The 18,240-nt window shown below is 48.0% G+C and overlaps 1 protein-coding gene across 1 annotated transcript in view; it reads right to left on the bottom strand.

The window, feature by feature from the left end:
* Positions 1 to 1,041: 1,041 nt before the first annotated feature.
* Positions 1,042 to 18,240, bottom strand: part of LOC103607461 (two pore calcium channel protein 2-like) — a 43,993-nt gene continuing 26,794 nt past the window's right edge. Inside the window, exons 9-18 of the mRNA XM_008591963.1 lie at positions 14,690 to 14,834; positions 12,944 to 13,129; positions 11,173 to 11,237; positions 10,315 to 10,402; positions 9,084 to 9,153; positions 6,790 to 7,009; positions 6,537 to 6,627; positions 4,504 to 4,617; positions 4,142 to 4,266; positions 1,042 to 3,162 (exon numbers count right to left, since the gene is read on the bottom strand). Of these exons, the coding sequence (XP_008590185.1) occupies positions 3,017 to 3,162; positions 4,142 to 4,266; positions 4,504 to 4,617; positions 6,537 to 6,627; positions 6,790 to 7,009; positions 9,084 to 9,153; positions 10,315 to 10,402; positions 11,173 to 11,237; positions 12,944 to 13,129; positions 14,690 to 14,834 (1,250 nt within the window). The 3' untranslated portion in view covers positions 1,042 to 3,016. The remainder of the gene's footprint in view (positions 3,163 to 4,141; positions 4,267 to 4,503; positions 4,618 to 6,536; positions 6,628 to 6,789; positions 7,010 to 9,083; positions 9,154 to 10,314; positions 10,403 to 11,172; positions 11,238 to 12,943; positions 13,130 to 14,689; positions 14,835 to 18,240) is intronic.

Here is an 18,240-nt window from a genome sequence, read left to right as displayed (position 1 = left end):
TTTTGAAGTTTCCAAATATAATTCTTATTTTATCTCATTCTCAATTTTTTGCTTTTGATTTTTCTTTGTCATTGAGTATGTTACTTGAAGAGGGTTAAATAATGGTGGTGGTGTCTGCTTTAGTGGGATCTCTTCTAACCCTCATCCAGTGAATTTAGTGATACTGGCTTGAGAAAGACATTGTAATCATGTTATGTATCGATTTCTTTTTACAAACAAATGTGAACTATAACACTACTTAGTTTTCTTGCCCATCTTTTCACCCGCATTGATGCAGCTATATACCATTCGCCTATATGAATGTACCATAATTTATTTAACCAATCTCCTATTTAGAGATACTTAATTGGTTTCACAATTTTATTGCTAAAAATAGTGAGTGCAGGTGCAAATGTGTCTGTAAGATAAATTACTAGAATGGGATCTCAAAATATGTTTTTATTTTGAAAATAAAGAATAACCTATATGATCAATTGAACACATACTAACTTGGAAGTTGAAAATGACCCAGGGTCAGACCTCATCAGCGAACCAACATGAAATTTACTCTTATAGTGTCTAAACAACCAAGCACTGATAAAGCCAGATTTATGGAATTTTTTCCCCCTTTTGAAAATGGCTGTTTTCAGAAGAAAGCAAGACTGAAGAAGATAAGGGAAGTGAGGCAGAGGGTCAAGATCTGCAAGCTGTAGACCCTGCTGGGCTCACAGCCCCTGGACCAGAGCCAGTTGTTGCCCCAGTCCCTGCCAGGGACACTGGGGAATGAAGGGCACAGCTAAAAACCCATGTTCCAAAATGTGGGGCGACTGGTTCACTGAGGGGCAGGAGAAAAACCTGGAGAAAGGTGGTGAACTCTGCCACAGCTCGACCCCGGGCCCCTCCCTCCGAGGCTGTGCATAATGGCTGGGCGGTGGGGCCGCTGGTGGCCACAGAAGCCACTGCTGGTCGGAGAACGTTAGTGTCCGTAGAATAGGATCCAGTAAGTCTGACTTCTACTGAAGGGCTCACACACAAAAGAGAATTGACATTGTAAGGTTTACTCCGTTATTGTTTAATGTTGAATAGGTGTGACAACGTACAGGTCCATGAATAGGTGAATTCTTAAATCATGAAGCACTGATGGGTGGAATACTCAGCACCGTGTGCATGTGTGTACCAACATGAAACAATTACTGGTAAGTTAAAAAAAAAACAGCTTGTTGAACAATCTATATGAAATATGTCATGATATCCCACTTAGGATTAAAAAAATGCAATTATATGTTAATATACAGCATATACATAACTGTAAATGGATAGATTTAGCTCCAGAAGGATAAACAATGAACTCTGCAGTTACCATCGGAAAAGGGGTGAGTGGGGAAATGAAAGGCAGAGGGGTGAGGAGAAGGAAGAGTAAAGATAACGGACAGCTTTTGACTTTTTACTATATTTCTGGCTTGAATTCTTTAAATGACTGTGTATTACTAATTAAGAAAAAAACACCCTATATATAATTTAAAAAATGAAGTTGCAACTCAGTACATTTATTATGATACTTTACATAATAACAGATATTAGAAATACAAAGAAATGAGAGAGATCTGGAAGGATGGCAGGACTCCACAAGCCACATCAGAGGGGCTAGCAAGGCCCCAACTCCTGGGAACCCTTGTGGTAGTGGGACACTAGAGCACCAGTGCCAAACGCCAGGTATGGCTGTCAGCCAGGAAGAGTGACTCATGTCACAGCAGACTGCTACAGCATTGAGTCAGCATGATACCGTCCTCTTCCTCCTGGGCTCCCCACAGTCTTTGGAAGGAGGTGTCACTTGTCCTGAGTTGGCAGATGAGGAAATGGTCCACAGAGGTTCAGTGACATGGTTGGAGGGGAGCCCCAGAGCCTGTGCCCAAAGCCCTTGGCTTTGCTCCTGCACCATGTGGCCCAGAGGTCACCCTCAGAACCGAGGAAAAGCAGCCCTTTCCAAGCTGACTTCAGTTGCCACCCCAACATATGACACATGACATGACACACAGCTCAGGCCTCACTGTACCCAGAGACCTCAGGTCATGGGGATGTGCTCCCACCAATTCCCCTGCCTTAGGGTGAGCCCATGACAAGACACAGAAGAGTGGAAAGGACCATACTTGCTCAAAGTGCAAATGCAGTCTAGAGTCATGAAATCCATGGGGACAGAAAGTAGAGTGGTGCGTGCCAGGGTCTGGGGGAGGGGAAATGGGGATTATTGTTCTACGGTACAGTGTTCCTTTTGCAAGACGGAAAGAGTTCTGGGGCTGGATGTTGGTGACAGTGTGCTTAATGCTACTGCAGTCTATACTTAGAAATGGTTAAAACGGTAAATTTTATATTACATGTATTTTACCAAATTTAAAAATTATAAAAATAAAATAAAATAAATCCCTTCTAAGTTCCCAGAAGAAGCATGTCACTGCACTGGGAGATTTCCAGTTGGGGAAAGTGACCTCAGCGAGCAACTTTCTCAAAATCGTGCTATAATTGTAATTCAACTAAAGAAGCTTTAAGAGCACGCTCCTGCCCCTGGAAAAATAAAAAAGCAAGTGCAACAATTATATTACTGCAGCCACACTTTTCTCCATTTTGAATAAGCACTGCATTTAAAAGCTATGGTACTAGAACATTCCTTTACCACATTTAAATTCATGTAACATTGCAGCAGTATTAGTTTAACAGAATAGCAAAACACCATCTAAAAATAAATGAAAAGCTTTTACATACCCACAGAAGACTTTACCCATGTACACACACGTGTATGACAAATGTGCCTCTTAGTCTCTTCATCAATTTTCCTCTCCTTGGTTCCATGATCAGACCTAAGACGGACCCCAGCTGGGATGCAGTGAGGAAGCCTTGCCACACCGTTCAGCTGACCTCTCAGGACAAGCGAGGGCCACTCACAGCCTTATCACAACACAGGAAAAATCCTTTCTGATAGCATATGCAAAAACTGATGACAGCTTATCTTGGCTTCCAGTTGTGGAGCCTTGCAAGTCCAGGATCATGCAATGTTTTCAAAATTGGGATTCTTGAGATATATGTCACGGGGTGAGAAGTTCAGAATCTCATCTAAGGAAGGGCCTTCATCCTCTGGAGCAATTTCACACTCAAACATCCGCTGCAGCAAGGCGTCCACAGTCCTGTACTCTAGGAGGGAGAAAGAGGTACATTTTGAGATTCAGGGGAGCACTGAGCCTGAGCACACCAAGGCTGTCCTGAAGGATGGCCCCCAAGTGGAACACAAGGCTCTGGGCACGGTAGCCAAACACCCCTTGAAAGGAAGGATGCAAAGGGTTGGAAAGGATCGCTCGTCCACCCTGCTGCCCACGGAGCTCCCCAGCAACTGAGGGCATGAAGCCCAAGGAGAAGGTCCTCCTCGAAGGATGGGGGACATGCTCATGCCACTCCTCCTGCAAGCTGTGCTGCATTCCTCAGAATGAGTTTCTTGTAGGGCGCCTCAGCCAGAGCCCAAACTAATTCAGACTGGTTTAGGTTTACATTATTCCCATTCATTCATTGGGAATTAATGAAGTAATTAAATAAATAGTTGTTAAAGGCTCCTATGTCCCAGGCACATGATTAGGCCCTGGAGATACCATGGAGAATAAAAGGGACATGGCCCCACACACATGAAGCTTTGAGTGTGCAAGGAAGACAGATGGTGACTGAAATAGTCACTCAGAGATGAACGTGCAGCTGACGTGCTGAGAGGAGGGGAGGAGGTCTGGGGGCCACATGGGCACCTGCCCTTCTCGGGGCTGCCTGAGCAGGAACCTAAGGGATGAGGAGCCTTAACTACTCAAACTGGGGAGGTGAGAGTGAGCCATGGGGAGTAAAAGGCCTCTGCAAAGGCCCCGTGGCAGGACGGGGCAGAACTGAGGGGCTGAAAGGCCAGAAGGGCCGAAGAGTGCCAGGCAGAGCAGGCCTAGTGGGAAGGAAGAGAGACTGCGGTACTGAGAGAAACCAGGTGTGTGGGCAGCAAAGGGCAGGGGGCCTCATCTTTATCCTGGAGTGACAAGAAGCCACCGAAGGTCAGATCTGCTTGCTGGACACATCCCACCAGCTGCTGGGAGGAGGATGGATTGGAAGAAGATCAGCGCTAGTTTTACATTGGGTTGAAACCTACTTTTTGATGCAATTCTGAAGTACAGTCCTTTCGAGGCCTTCCTTTTGTTGTCTCCATTGTCCCCCATAAAGCCACTGTCCTTGGCATCTATGTTATCAGTGAGCTTCCCATCTTGCATGTCTTCCCTTCAAAGAGGAAAAGACAACATAAACGTGGTCAGGTCTCTTGCGTGGCCTCCCAGGCATGGTCCAGTGATTACTGTCCAGCCACATGCAGGGGACTTAATCTAGAGCGAGGCCCTGACAACAGGCATGCAGGACCAGGCTGGGGCCACGGGGCATTGACAGATCAAACAGGGTCAGGAGCTTTCATGTACATCCTGTCTGAAGTCTGAGTGGCGTCAAGGGAGACATGATACTCACTCTTGGATTCCCACTCCGAGCTCTTGAATCTTCTTCTCAATAGCAGTTTCTACTTCGCTTTTTTCCAGTGAATAGGCCACAAAGAATGCTTCCAAGATGAATGCGATGAAAATACTGTGGAAGAGGAAGAAGCAGAGAGCGTCAGGCTGAGTCAGCCATGGTCTAGGTGACAGGAATCCTTGCCACAAAGAATGCTTCCAAGATGAATGCGATGAAAATACTGTGGAAGAGGAAGAAGCAGAGGGCGTCAGGCTGAGTCAGCCATGGTCTAGGTGACAGGAATCCTTGCTCCAAAGAGCATTCCAGGCCAAGTAAAAGGGCAGCTTATGTGACCAGAAAACACAACATGGGAGGGAGAAATGACTGACAGCAAAACGGATTTCAATGACTGGACACAACTTTCATTCATTTGGAAAACCACCCCTCCTCCACACCCTACTTAAACAGTGAATATTAAGAAGAAAATACACTATATTTTAAAAGGAAGCTTAGGACATATAATCTTTGGGAGGTAATTTTCCATGACTATCTCATGCGTCTCTGCAGTCTGGGTGCTCTGAGCAAAGGCACCGAGAGCCAATTTAGGGACATTTGTCTAAGGAGGCATCCCAGGACAGTGAAGCTCAGCGAGGCCTCCCTCCCTGCCCACAGTCCAGGGCTGCAAGGTGAGGGTCTCGCCCTCCTCGCCAGCACTGCACCCACCCCACCCAGAGCTCGCCGCACTGCCTGTGGGGTGAGGGTTCAGGGAGCTGACACAGAGGGGTGCTCTGGCTGCTGCTCTTGCCATGAATAACAAACTGGCTTTGTCTCTGACCCAAGGTCTCGTGTCTTCTGTCAGTATGTACACGCAGCAGATAGCCTGTGAGCCTGCGAGCGCACCCTAAATGCTCAGACCCTTCACCGTTTCAGACTTGACGGTCATGATGAGGAAGCCCAGGGCTGTCAGCTTGCAGGCTTTTGTGAGGAGAGGAGTAGAAAAATCCCTACAGCCTGTGTCCATTGTTGCTGTGGCCTATGCCATCGCTCTGGGAGACTCCTTATGAGCCACTCAGGGGGGCACTGCCCCCTTCTTCCCAATCTATTCCATTCTGGATGTGTGGGACAACCAGGCCTGACCAGAGCATCCTCCTCTCCCACCCTCTGCTAGGATATCCCGTAAGGCATTCTTGACCAAAGTCAGCAGGGTGGTGGGGTGGCAAAACAGCCCTGATCTGCCCAGGAAGGCACCTGGGCACTGACAGCCAGAAAACACCACAGGTGAGAACTGCCCTGATCGCAGGGAGGCAACTGCATGTCCTACAGGGAGCCGATGAGCTAGACTGGAGTTCCAGGTGGAGGGAGAGCCATTGTGAGGGTCAAGATGTCATCGCAGCTTTCAAATATTTACTGAGCTTTTCCATGGAAAAGGGATCAGGAGAGAATTAGAACCAATGAAGAGAATTTACCAGGGGCCACCTTCCCCTCCTGCTAGGCTTCGCCAGGGGCCACCTTCCCCGTCCTACTAGGCTTTGCCAGGGGCCGCCTTCCCCGTCCTACTAGGCTTCGCCAGGGGCCGCCTTCCCCTCCTACTAGAATTTACCAGGAGGCACCTTCCCTTCCTACTAGAACTTACCAGGGGCTGCATTCTCATTCTGCCTTTGAAATGCTAAGAACCAAGCTGGACAAGAAAAGTGATTCTCTTGTTCTAAGGAGTCCCAGCAGTTGGACTAATTTAAGCAGAGGCTGGACAGCAATTCTGCAGGGATGTTTCAGAGCTGATTCCATCCCAGTGGACCAGCCAGGACCTGAGGTTCCTTCTGGCCCAAGCAACCTGTGAAGCTCTGAGCTGTTTATTATATACTGATGTGCGAGGCACTGGCAGACACTGAGGAGCACAAACGTGAATAGAAGACCCTCCTTCAGTGGCTTAGCATCCAGTGGGAGAGATGAGACCCACAACCTGCACTAGGGTGGAACAAGGAGAGGGGAGGTGCAGCAGTTAGACATTCCGGAGAAGGAGACCCGACATCTCCAACGTGGTAAAAGAAACTCACTTAACAATGAGGATGACGACCACAATGTGGAACAAGATGAAGTACAGCTTCGCCGCCTGGTGAGTCACGAGGGCAAAGCCACCTGCAAGGAGTAGGAAGCTAAGGAACCAGACCTTCCAGAAACTCAGTGGGCCCCTGAGCTGACAGATGCCAAGAAATGATCCTCCTCCTGAAAGTAACTTCCAGCACCCCTGCCCCAACCCAAGGAGCAGATCACCCCCCGGGGACCACCCCACCTTCTGAGAAAGGATATTGTGCCACTGGTTGACCACGGTGAGCTCCATCAGCACAATGAAGGAAGAGGCGAGGTCATTGAAGTTGTTCTTGCAGTACCTGTCTCGCGCAAACGTGGAGCCCTTTAAGGCTGGGTTCCCGCACACCAGGGAATCAGGGGCAGTGGAATTAGGCTCAAAGAACCGGACTTTGCCTTGGAACACTTCCATTCCAATGATAGCAAATGCGTAGTAGACCACCTAGGATGGAAGGCACCTGGTCACCTGCGGGTGCCCTAAGCTACAGAACCGGGAAGAATAGCAAGACGCTGGCCTGCCACATTCCCAGGGTCCCGCAGAAAGGGCCGCTACTCGTACTCCCTGGGACGGTCGCCCTCCCCAGCCAGGAGTTCCAAGCGGCTTCAGGAAGGGAACGGCCAGTCTGCTAAAGAAGCCTGAGCTATCCGTGGAGGGACAGAGGACACAGCCAGCTGGACCACACCTTGGCCTCCTGTTGGGCTTCATTTACGAAGTCGAAAACAAAGCTGCTAGCAAGTTAGTGGGTTTAGTACTCAATAAATAATAGTTCTCTAGAGAAAAAAGTATTAAAGTTGGATCTTTACCTTGTTCTTTATACCAAAATAAATTTCAAAAGGTTAAACGTAAAAAATAGAATCATAAAGGTAGTAGAAGAAAAAAATTAAGTAGAAAAAGGCCTTACTAAGCATGATGTAAAATCTAGAAACTATAAAGTAAAAGATTGATGAGTATAACTATATAACATACTTAAACTTTTATACAGCCAAAGAACAAAATAAAACAAAAAGCCTGCATGTCAAAAAAAAAAAGAAAGTGACGGACAAGGAAAGATAATTGCTCTGTCTATAGCTTACTAGGGGCCTATTTCATAATAGGCCAAAGACTCCTACAAACTATATCAGAGATAAAACTAATAAAAGAATGTGAATGGGCTGCCGACGGAAAACTAAGCACCAGTGGCCAAAAGAACAGGGCAAAGGTGCTCAGCCTCGTCTAGACCTGAAGAAATGCCCATCAGAACCACAGTGCTATTTCCTCACCCCTCGGCTTGGAAAAGTGGGGTGTTTGAGCAGCCGACGCCGTCACACACCGGCCGACGGAAAACTAAGCACCAGTGGCCAAAAGAACAGGGCAAAGGTGCTCAGCCTCGTCTATACCTGAAGAAATGCCCATCAGAACCACAGTGCTATTTCCTCACCCCTCGGCTTGGAAAAGTGGGGTGTTTGAGCAGCCGATGCCGTCACACACCACTGTTCAGAACATATGTGGGAGTGCAACTTTTGGAAGGCAAGTTGCCACTGATCCAAATTTTGAGCCCATTTACCTTCGACCTAGCAGTTCCTCTTCTAGAAATGTACCGAACAGATACTGTCACATAAGCACACAAGGCACATGCCCCAAAACAGTCTTCACCACATCATCTGGGACGGCAAAAAGGCCAGACCACCCAGCAGTGTGTCAGTAGCAGGGCTGGTCAGACGTGTTCTGGAGTCTACCCTCCATGGGACACTTTTAGTCACGGCAGAGCTTACCTGGACGCACGTGCCTCCCAGGACACATGACAAAGACGTTAAGTAAATAAAGTTATGTAACAATATTTTGAATGGACTATCCCATTCGACTAACAATGAACTGGATATGCACAGGCATGTGCATGGTATACTTGCATGCATACAAATATTTAGGAAGAGTAACAGGGAGCTTTTAATGATGGGAAGGAGGCGTGCGGGGACGGGAATGGGTGACTTATAGCCGCCCTTTCATTCTTTTGTGCTAATGGAATTTTTCACCAATGTCAATGAAAAGAAAAGTAAGTACCCTGTTGCAGTGTCCACCAATGCTCCCTCATCCACCCCAACCACCCACAGTGTGGCCCCAGTCCCTGTGCTGCCTTGTGTGGCTTCGTTCTCACTATGAGTAATCTCTAGGAGCAGAGGGGCTCTCTCTACAAGTAGGACAAAGCAGCGCAGGGTCACAAGCTGGAAGGCACCCAAGTCCTTGAGAGCCATCGCTAGCTAGGGATGCCCACCTGGGCCCTGGGTGAGAAGAAACTATGGCTGGGTTAACCCGCTGCACTGTGGGCATTTATCACAGCAGCCAGTGAACCTTCATTGATGGACGCCCAGTGTTTCTAGAAACTTGATATTTTATAAGAAGGACTGCTAGAAACCAATGAATCTCATTTACTTATTCTCCCTTTCTTTCTCTTTCTTAAAATAAGGCTTACTGAGAGTTTCTAAGAATGAACATTTCACCACTCGCTTCGCACAGAATAGCAACAAGAACTTCTACTCACAAGGACGAGTCCGCCAAACATCAGCATCGTGGGGCCAATGTTAATTAAAGTGGTCACTATAACCCGGAATCTAGGATAAAACAAAGTTTCCACATAGGCAAAGGGAAGATGGAAAGTAAAACTGACACCAAACTAGCATGTTTTGTTTAGTACCCCCCACACCACCTCCATCCTGAGTCTGTTCTTTAAATGTCAGGAATTAGCCTTTACAATTTTGTCAGAATCAGTCCATCCACAAAGTTGAGGGGGCAGTTAACTAGCAGCTCCCCCTGAAGCAAAGCAAGACAGGCGTGACCAGTGTAAGAAAGGAAATCAGGGTACAGAGAACTTCATTAGGAAGACATGGAGGGGCACTGAGACTGGGAAGCTACTTAGCCTCACCTGCTTTTCACCCCCACCTTTTTTTCCATCAAAATCGAGCCTGCCTTAAGGCTGTCCTGGAGGCTTCTGTTGACAACTGAACACTTTCTGGAGGAGCAGGCTAGTCCTCGCAGGGAGGCACCTCCCCGGCCCTTCATGAAAGGAAGCTGGCCTATCAAAAACTGAGGATGGGGTATACAGGGGTTTGGGGTCACACCTGGGCTTGCACCTGGTCTGCCTCTTTCTAGCTGTGCACCACTGGGAGAGTTACTCAACCTCTCTGAGTGTCAGTGTCATCACCTGTAAACTGGGGATAATAAAAGCTCCCGCATGAAGGGCTGTTGGGAGGATTTAATAAGGCAATGGTTAGCACACTCCAGTTAATATCAGCTGCCATCACAAGAACTCTTATTCAGTCACCGTGCAGGCAGGCAAAATTCAGGGCCAGGTCACAGGGAGGAGTGAGGACAGAACCCCTGCCCTCAGAGAGTTGCCATTCGAGTGCTCTTCACCCGTCTTCACTGGCTTCCCTCCCCTCCCCTGCCACCCCACACTCCAGTTAATATCAGCTGCCATCACAAGAACTCTTATTCAGTCACCGTGCAGGCAGGCACAATTCAGGGCCAGGTCACAGGGAGGAGTGAGGACAGAACCCCTGCCCTCAGAGAGTTGCCATTTGAGTGCTCTTCACCCGTCTTCACTGGCTTCCCTCCCCTCCCCTGCCACCCCTCAAAGACCCCAGGTCCTCTATACAAGTTACACTCTGGGTTCACGGTCAAGCGTGTTTCCAGTTGGGAGGCAGGAGTGCTTACCACCAGGCCCTGTGGGGGAACCGCCCAAGTGCAGCCATTTCATGTCACCTCATCCTTACCTCTGAATGCTTATGATGACCCTTAAGAGCCGGAGTATTCTCAATATCAAGACAATATCCAGAATCTGCTGACTGTTGTATTTTCTTGCTGCAAAAGGAACACGATCATTTAACATTCCATTTTTCTCAGAGCCTCTGACTTGTCCCTTTTAGTGGGTAAGGTCTGAGGTTTCATGGGTCCTGGGGAATGATGCGGCCTCATTCACGAGCAGGACCATGGCTCTGAGCAACGAGGAAGTCAGTGCTGCCCTGAATCATGAGCTACCCCTGGAAATGGGAGCCCAGCCAGGCAAATGTGGATGCCGAGCATTCCCTCCACCTGGTCCCCAGAGCTGAGGAACCGTCACAGGAAGTGACTGTGGCTCCAACTGTATGAAGAACACATTTCCAGGAGCCTTTCCTTCCCCAGAATTCATGTCATGGAGTTAGGAAGCTGCACTATCTTAAGTAATCCTACCTGCCGTCTACAGGCAGGCGTTTGCATGGGGTTGGGGGTATTGTGCGTGGGGCCACAGGAGTGTAGAAAGAAGAGGGGGGTGGGCTGGCACCTGGGTGGGGGCCATGGTAGGCAGAAGGTCAAATGTGTGGAGGTAGGTCGTGGGACTGAGGGCCAGTTTTGGAGAAATGACCAGGTGAGTATTTGGTGGGATGGACACAGACCAATGAAATCCCTAAAATACAGCCAAACACAAACCAAGCCCCCATCCCTCTGAAGAACACTGGACATTTTTGGTAATTCTCTGTGTCCCCACATCTTCACCCCAAATATTTCAGCAGCACACAGTGGATATTCGACAAAGACTACTGATTGAATGCACGACCCCGAGAGGTGTGCAGCTGAGAGCTGGTGACACTGACCTGACTGAATGGTGGCATTGGCCACAGTGGCCACCAGGGCTGCGATGATGATCAGCATGTCAAACCTAAAGATACAAAAGCAAAGTCGGTTAATAATCAAGGGAAGGGCCTGTCAAGCTCAGGATACGACAGATTCTGAGAAAACTTCAAATGCAGAACCTTACGCAAAGCAGTGATCCAGACGCAAAACTGGCTTCTGTAATTTTGAGGACAGCAGATAGGAAAGAAGAAACACTATGCTTGAGCAGCCCAATGATTGTCCATTGGCTCCTCCAAAGAATCATTCGAGAGAATTTGTAGAAATCCGACAATTCATGTCACTTTGTCATCCAAAGTAAGTCTATACTTGTAACAATACTTTGATGTATTTTCAGAATATGTAGTACAATCTTAGTGTTAATTTTACTAAATGCATTGTCACTTTTTAATTGAAGGAGAAATTCATCACGCCATTACTTTTCTCTCTGACAATAGTGCCCAAGGAGGAGAAAACACGGGACAACACTGACCAGTTTCCCTTTGGCCACATGCACTTGGTAGCAAGTTTCCCAGCACTTAGAGCAGGGATCACAGAGATCCAACCTGCCAAGCTGTGCCCTACTTAAGTCAGGCCTGCATCTTGCATCCCTGTGTCCTGCAGGGCCTGATGCACAGAGGCACTTGAGATGCACAGGCTGGTTTGCAGCATTAGAACCAGGGTTGAAGACCTGGAGTACACAGCCTGGAGAGGAGAAGGAGGCAGGGAGACAAATCCCAGCCCAGGAGAGAGCTGGCTCACAGTCCCCGCTGCCCAGCCACACAGGCCGAGCTTTCTGACAGTGAGACCAGGGAGCGGGTGAGGGAGCTATGGGAGGAATTGCCTTGCTGGGTACGATGTTCTAAAACTGTGAGAGCATCTTTTGTTATTCAAAACAAGCCCCTTCAACCCAACCCGAGTTTATGTTAATAAGGTAACTTTTGCAAAGCCCCTAAGGATGGGGGCTGGTTGCCAGGGGAACCAAGCTGTGATTAGAAAGGGCTGGAACCTTCAGCTCCGCTCCCAACCTCCGACCTCCAGAGAAGGAAGAGGAGCAAAAGGTTGAATTGATCAATGGCTGATAATTTAAACAATCATGCATATTTAATGAAGCCTCCATAAAAATCCAAAAGGATGGTGTTGGGAGAGCTTCTGGGTTGGTGAACAGCTGGGGGTGCTGGGAAGGTGGCACACCTGCGAGGGCCTGCAAGTTCCACGCCCCTTCCCCATACCTTGCCCTGTGATTTATAGCCTGTGGGTCAGAAGCACAGGTGACAACCTGGACTTTGGATTGGCATCTCAGGTGGGGGCAATCTTATGGACGGAGCCCTTATCGTGGAATCTAATGCTAACTACAGGTAGATAGTGTCAGAACTGAATTAAATTGTAGGACACCCAGTTGGTGTCTGGAGAGTTGGAGAATTGGTTGGTGCAAGGGAAAAAACATACATTTGGTGGCAGAGTGTTGCGGGAGAGTAGAGGAAAAAGTTTTCCTTTTTTAAAAGATTCTTTCCAAATCCAAGATGCCATGATCTGTGATTCTAATTTTAGCTAGAGACTGTCCAAGCTGACATCACCACTAACAGCTTTCACTGAACCAGATGTTCCCCCACCCCCAAGATCTCATTATGAGATGCCTCAAAATGACACGATGGAGCTTGGAGAACTGCAGGCATATTCCCCAAATTGCGAGAGCACATTCCTGCGCATCCCCTGTGGCCTCCTCGGCCCTCCGCAGGACATGCACACACTTACCCGTTCCAGAACTGCTTCCTTCCGAAATAGGCTCTGGGCTCGTACGTGTACAGTTTCAGAAGAATCTCAATAACGTAAAGAGAAAGGAAAAGCCATTCTGCATAGGAAATGAAGGGGTTTTTCTCATCCAGAGCAATAAATATGGCATTTATTAGAATGATGACATCAAACACCCAGACAAAAATCCTGGTATGAGAAAAAAAGAGAGAAATTCTGTCATCCCACATTTCAGTGAAAGGAACACACGCCCGATCAGGGCTCTCCCGGGGCTACTTTGTTTCTGACAGCATGATGGGCACAGGACCCCCCAACACACGGGCATCCTCCTGCTGACCCTGGTGCAGCCCTTGTCTCCAAGGATTGGTATGAGAAAAAAAGAGAGAAATTCTGTCATCCCACATTTCAGTGAAAGGAACACACGCCTGATCAGGGCTCTCCCGGGGCTACTTTGTTTCTGACAGCATGATGGGCACAGGATCCCCCAACACACAGGCATCCTCCTGCTGACCCTGGAGCAGCCCTTGTCCCCAAGGACGAAATGAGGACCAAGTGAGGAGAGGAGAGCTCCGTGGTTTCCCCAGGGTCCCCTTTGGGGACACAGCACCTTGATCACATGAAAGCTCAGGGAGAATCGGGGGGCAGGAAGAAAATTTAGGGTTCGGCATGGGATCATCACACCCCTGCTACTTGCTCCCGGAAAATTGGCATCCTTAACTAAAAAGGCTTCTGAAAGCTCTTTACCCCTAAGGCAGACAGGCCTTCCAGGGGACCAGTGCGTTCATCTTCCTCACCGAGTTTGGAATGAAAATGGGTGAAAAAAATATGATAGCTGGGCTCCTGCTCAACTTTTCAGTTCTAGAGTAGGCTTCCCCAGGGGGTTCGGGTGCCCATCCCCTGTGCCCCATGGAATCCAGGGTATACCCTGGGCATGGCTATGGGAAGACAGAGGAGTGGCTACCCCAGGGTTCTCTGTGACGTGGTAGACCCCAGGGCTGAGCACTTGGTGTACGTGGACACACCAACATCCACCACATGAAGCACATCAGTAATTCAATACCAGGGTTAGCAGAAGAGAGCCTCTAATAAAGGGCTTTGATCAACAGAAGCTATGAGCAGCTACAGGGAAACTTACCTATATCATAGGTTGAGTTATTTTCAAGGACTTCTAAATCATTCACTTTTATGAAACCTTTAATTCAAAGAAAGCAAGAGGCCACCATGGCTGAGAGTGAGTCTCTAATGAAAGGGGGATTCCAGGTCACATGTGTTAAAAATAAGATCTCAGGCTGGGATAAATGGCTCTTTCTGGAGCCCATCTACTTAAAAATAAAAGAATTAGTTGGCCTCCTTAACAACCTTTCCAGCGACACTAATTCCTGAGTTTTTACCATATAATTCACAGAATCAAAGTGCCGTATTTGATATCTATTTTGTATTTATTCTGATGGGGCTGGGATCTCCTGAACTCAGAGGTCAGCTTCCCTGGCTCAGAGAGCACATCTAGTGTGTGGGCCTCAAGCATCTTAGGAAACCTCACAGAAGGAAGCATAATCTAGAAGCTGTCCTCTTAGCTAAGGTCAAGCACAGCGTGTCCAGAACCCTTTCCATGCCTCCCTGAGAAACAAAGGCAGGGAGCAGGGGGCTGATTTATAGCTTCAATTATAAAACACATTTTGTCCAGTTGGTATTCACCGATTCCTATATTTTCAAAGGAGCTTGAGAAAAAACTGGCCTAGTCCCACTTGCCTGTGCTGAACCATCTTCCGGACCCAGAGGCTTGCAGGTGACTGGTATACCCGCGGCACCCAGGCTTCCAACGGATGTCTCCTGACGTTGATGGTGACTACCTGGATGTTGAGGAGGTCAGCCAAGCGTAGAAAGTTCATTTTGTCTGCAATGAAAAAGTGACCCCCAAATCCATGGCCACTTTGACACTGAAGTCCAAAGGGTGAAGCCAAGTCAGCACTGACCCTTGGCTCTGCATTTCATAGGCAGACCTGAAGCCTCAAAGTGTCAAGGCCAAGGAGCCAGCACGTAGCAGAGCGGGCCCATGGTCCCCCAGGCCTCCCACATGTCCTCACTCAGACCTTCAGTCCACCCAAGGCAGCAGAATGAGATTTTGCTCATTGGCAGGTGCTGCCACCTCACTCCCTGCCTTCTGCCTGCTCTCCTCCTGCGGCCATCGCTGCTTTCAGTGCCTGCCCTGCCCTACCTTTCTAACCTCAACCCACTTTCCCTTTCTCCTCTCGAAGTTTCCCCAGTGCCCATGCCCTTCCACGGGGCCCCTACCTTCTGCTCTGCCCACCTCTCTCCCTGCCACCGTCTCAGGGACTCACTCAAACCCACAGCTTCCACAGTGAGCTCGCCCACAACCCCAGGCCAAAGTACAGCAGGAACATTCTTGACCAACCTGGACTCACCAACTGATGAGCTGATGCTCTCCAGACCCACCAAATGCCCGGGGCCAGCAGGCAATTGTCCACCACCCCGTGCCCTTCTCTCCCACCAGGCGGGACCCTGGGCTGCTTCCCAAACCTGCTTATGCATGAACTTGCAGCAATTATGTATAACTTAAATATCACAGCGACAGAGGAAATCAGAAGGTGCAGAGAGTGTTGCAGCTTTTTCAAAATCAAAATTGAACACTTTGGAAACTCTAAAGAAAGCTACTGAAGTAAATTGCTGGTGCAAATCACATGTGGCCGAGACAACCCTCACAGATTGGGGCAGGAGTTTTAAAAACCTAGAGTGCCTGGCAGATACCCAGGTCTCCGCTTCAGTTTTCAGAAGTAGACAAAGAGCCACGGGTCCACAGGTGGCACCAGTGGGAGTTACACAAGGAAGATGTTGTGGCAGCAGCAGACACCCAGGCAAAGAAAAGGCCTCGGCCCTGTCAGAAGTGTAGCCTCGTCTGAGGGGGAGCCTTGAGTGACACTAAATACTCGTGTTGCTATTTTTCCCTCAATGCCACAGGGTCCTAAACATGACAGAACATGAAAAACACACTTAGATATCACAGGATCTGCCAAGTTTCCAGGTCTTTAGAGTTAGAAGGAAAATACACCTACACATCTTAATAGCCAAAGACATGTAAAGCCCACTCACAAGGCAGTGCAGCCACGGAGAATTAAGTGACATGAGTGACTTGGATCCAGGGGCTTGGGCTATGTAAACTCTACCATCGGAGGTTATGGAGACACTGAGATGACAACCATAACTAGGGTTCGGGTTAGGGTCACTAACAGGGAATCCAGCCCAAGCCCCTGGTTCAATCAATGGGAAATCCATCAATCCCACTGGATTCACATCTTTTAATCCAGAAGATTCGGTAGAACAAGAAAGACCAAAGAAACTCAAAACCATAATAATTATGTTTTAAGAAGGAATTTGTACCCATCTGTTACTTAATATTATAGTTTAGGGGTCAGCAAACTCTTTCTCTAACAGGTCCGATAGTAAATATGTTAGGTTTTCCGGACATACGGCCTCTGTTGCACTACTTAATTCTGCTGTTACAGCATGAAAGCTGTCATAGACAACACATAAATGAACAAGCATGGCTGTGTTCCAGTAAAGCTTTATTTAAAAAACAGGCAGTGGGCCATATATGGCCTGCGGACCATTGTCTGCCAACCCTTGTTGTAGATACAACATTATTTGCCTCATAGTCTTTGTCGATAATTCGATTCAGTCCTTTTCTTTCCATATTTTTTGTTTCTCAGTTTAACACTAGATTTAGGCTTTGACATTTTCAGTACTAACAGAATCTCAGTGTTTAGCCTTGGAAACCACAAATCCTGACGACTGCTGATTGAGGGGAAAGCGAGAATGCTCACAGGAGGATAGCCAGCCCAGCTCTCAGGGTCGCGCTGTTTCCTGACGCGGGCGCTCCATACCCGTCGCCATTTTCAAAGTGGGCTTTCAGTTATTAAAGCTGTCTCTGAAAGTGCTACTTGAGCAAAGGAGTCCCTCGCCTGTGCAGAGCCAAGGCCATGGCACAGCACGCAATCCAGTTCGGCTTTCAGTTATTAAAGCTGTCTCTGAAAGTGCTACTTGAGCAAAGGAGTCTCTCGCCTGTGCAGAGCCAAGGCCATGGCACAGCACGCAATCCAGTTCGGCTTTCAGTTATTATTATTATTATTATTATTATTATTTTTTTTTGAATCATCATCATCTTTATTTTTATTATTTTTTTTTATTTATTTTTTTTTTTAACTTGGAACACCCAGAAAGCAGAAAGTACTGCTATATCCTGTGAAATATAACCTATGAGCCCCAGAAGCCAACAAATCTGACTGGCCATTTTCCTTTAAAAAGTGTTTGCGCCAGTAATAATATTTCACTCAACACTGCTGTTGTGTAAAAGGCAAGATACAGGGCAAGGCTGTGAAACCATGAGCTCACTGGTACTTTCTTCTTGCCACACCTGTAGAGCTATAACAAAATTTATGACTCAAATCGACTCCTTTTTTCAAACTAGATGAATCTTGGCCTCATTTAATTTCTAAACAGAATCACAACTCGGGTGACAAAATTGAGCCAGGGCTCAGGGCTGGAGAAGCAGCCACCCTGCTAGCTCCAATCATGCGCAGCAATTAGAGGCCAGGGTACCTGTGGGCGCATGTCTCAGGGGCACCTGCCACCTCTCTTGCCTGCCTCGCATCTGTTCAGAAGCTCATGAGCTACCCTGGCGGAATGTCTACAGGTCCATGAGAAAGTACGAGAACTGCATATGTTCGAGTTTTGTTGGTGTGGTTGTCATCTTGTGGCTTTGCCGAGTTTCACTGGGCATGAATCCTTAGGGAGGTGGACTCGCGTCGGAGTGAATGGAGAAGGCGACATGTGATGAATTACAACCACCGCAGTCCTGTCCTCCCAGAGTAAATGTCTGAGTTTGAGATTTTGATAAACTGAGGTTATTGATACAACTTGAGGTGAGAGTTTCATTCTTTGTGAGAAGAAAACATGAGGGTTTTCTTTGTGGGGGTAAGGTGAGGAGGGTAAACCACAGGTAGGAGAAGGCTCTAGAGGAGAACAAACAATCTAAGGCCAGAACCAGCAAAACAGGTTTTATGGGCTGATTTGTGTCCCCCGCAAGTTCATATGTTGGAAGTCCTAATCCCCAGTACCTAAGAATGTGACTATATTTGGAGGTAGGGTCTTTAAGAAGTGATTAAGTTGGGCCGGCCCGGTGGCGCACTGGAGGGTGCGCCGCTTGAGAGTGCGGCGGCGCTCACGCCGAGGGTTCAGATCCCATGTGGAGACCGGTTCCCGCTCACTGGTTGAGCGCGGTGCGG

This window comes from Galeopterus variegatus, unplaced genomic scaffold (assembly GCF_000696425.1).
Source record: "Galeopterus variegatus unplaced genomic scaffold, G_variegatus-3.0.2 Scaffold7446, whole genome shotgun sequence".
Classification (NCBI taxonomy): Eukaryota; Metazoa; Chordata; class Mammalia; order Dermoptera; family Cynocephalidae; genus Galeopterus; species Galeopterus variegatus.
Note: the sequence above shows the minus strand (reverse complement) of the source record. Positions and strands in the feature narration are given on the sequence as shown.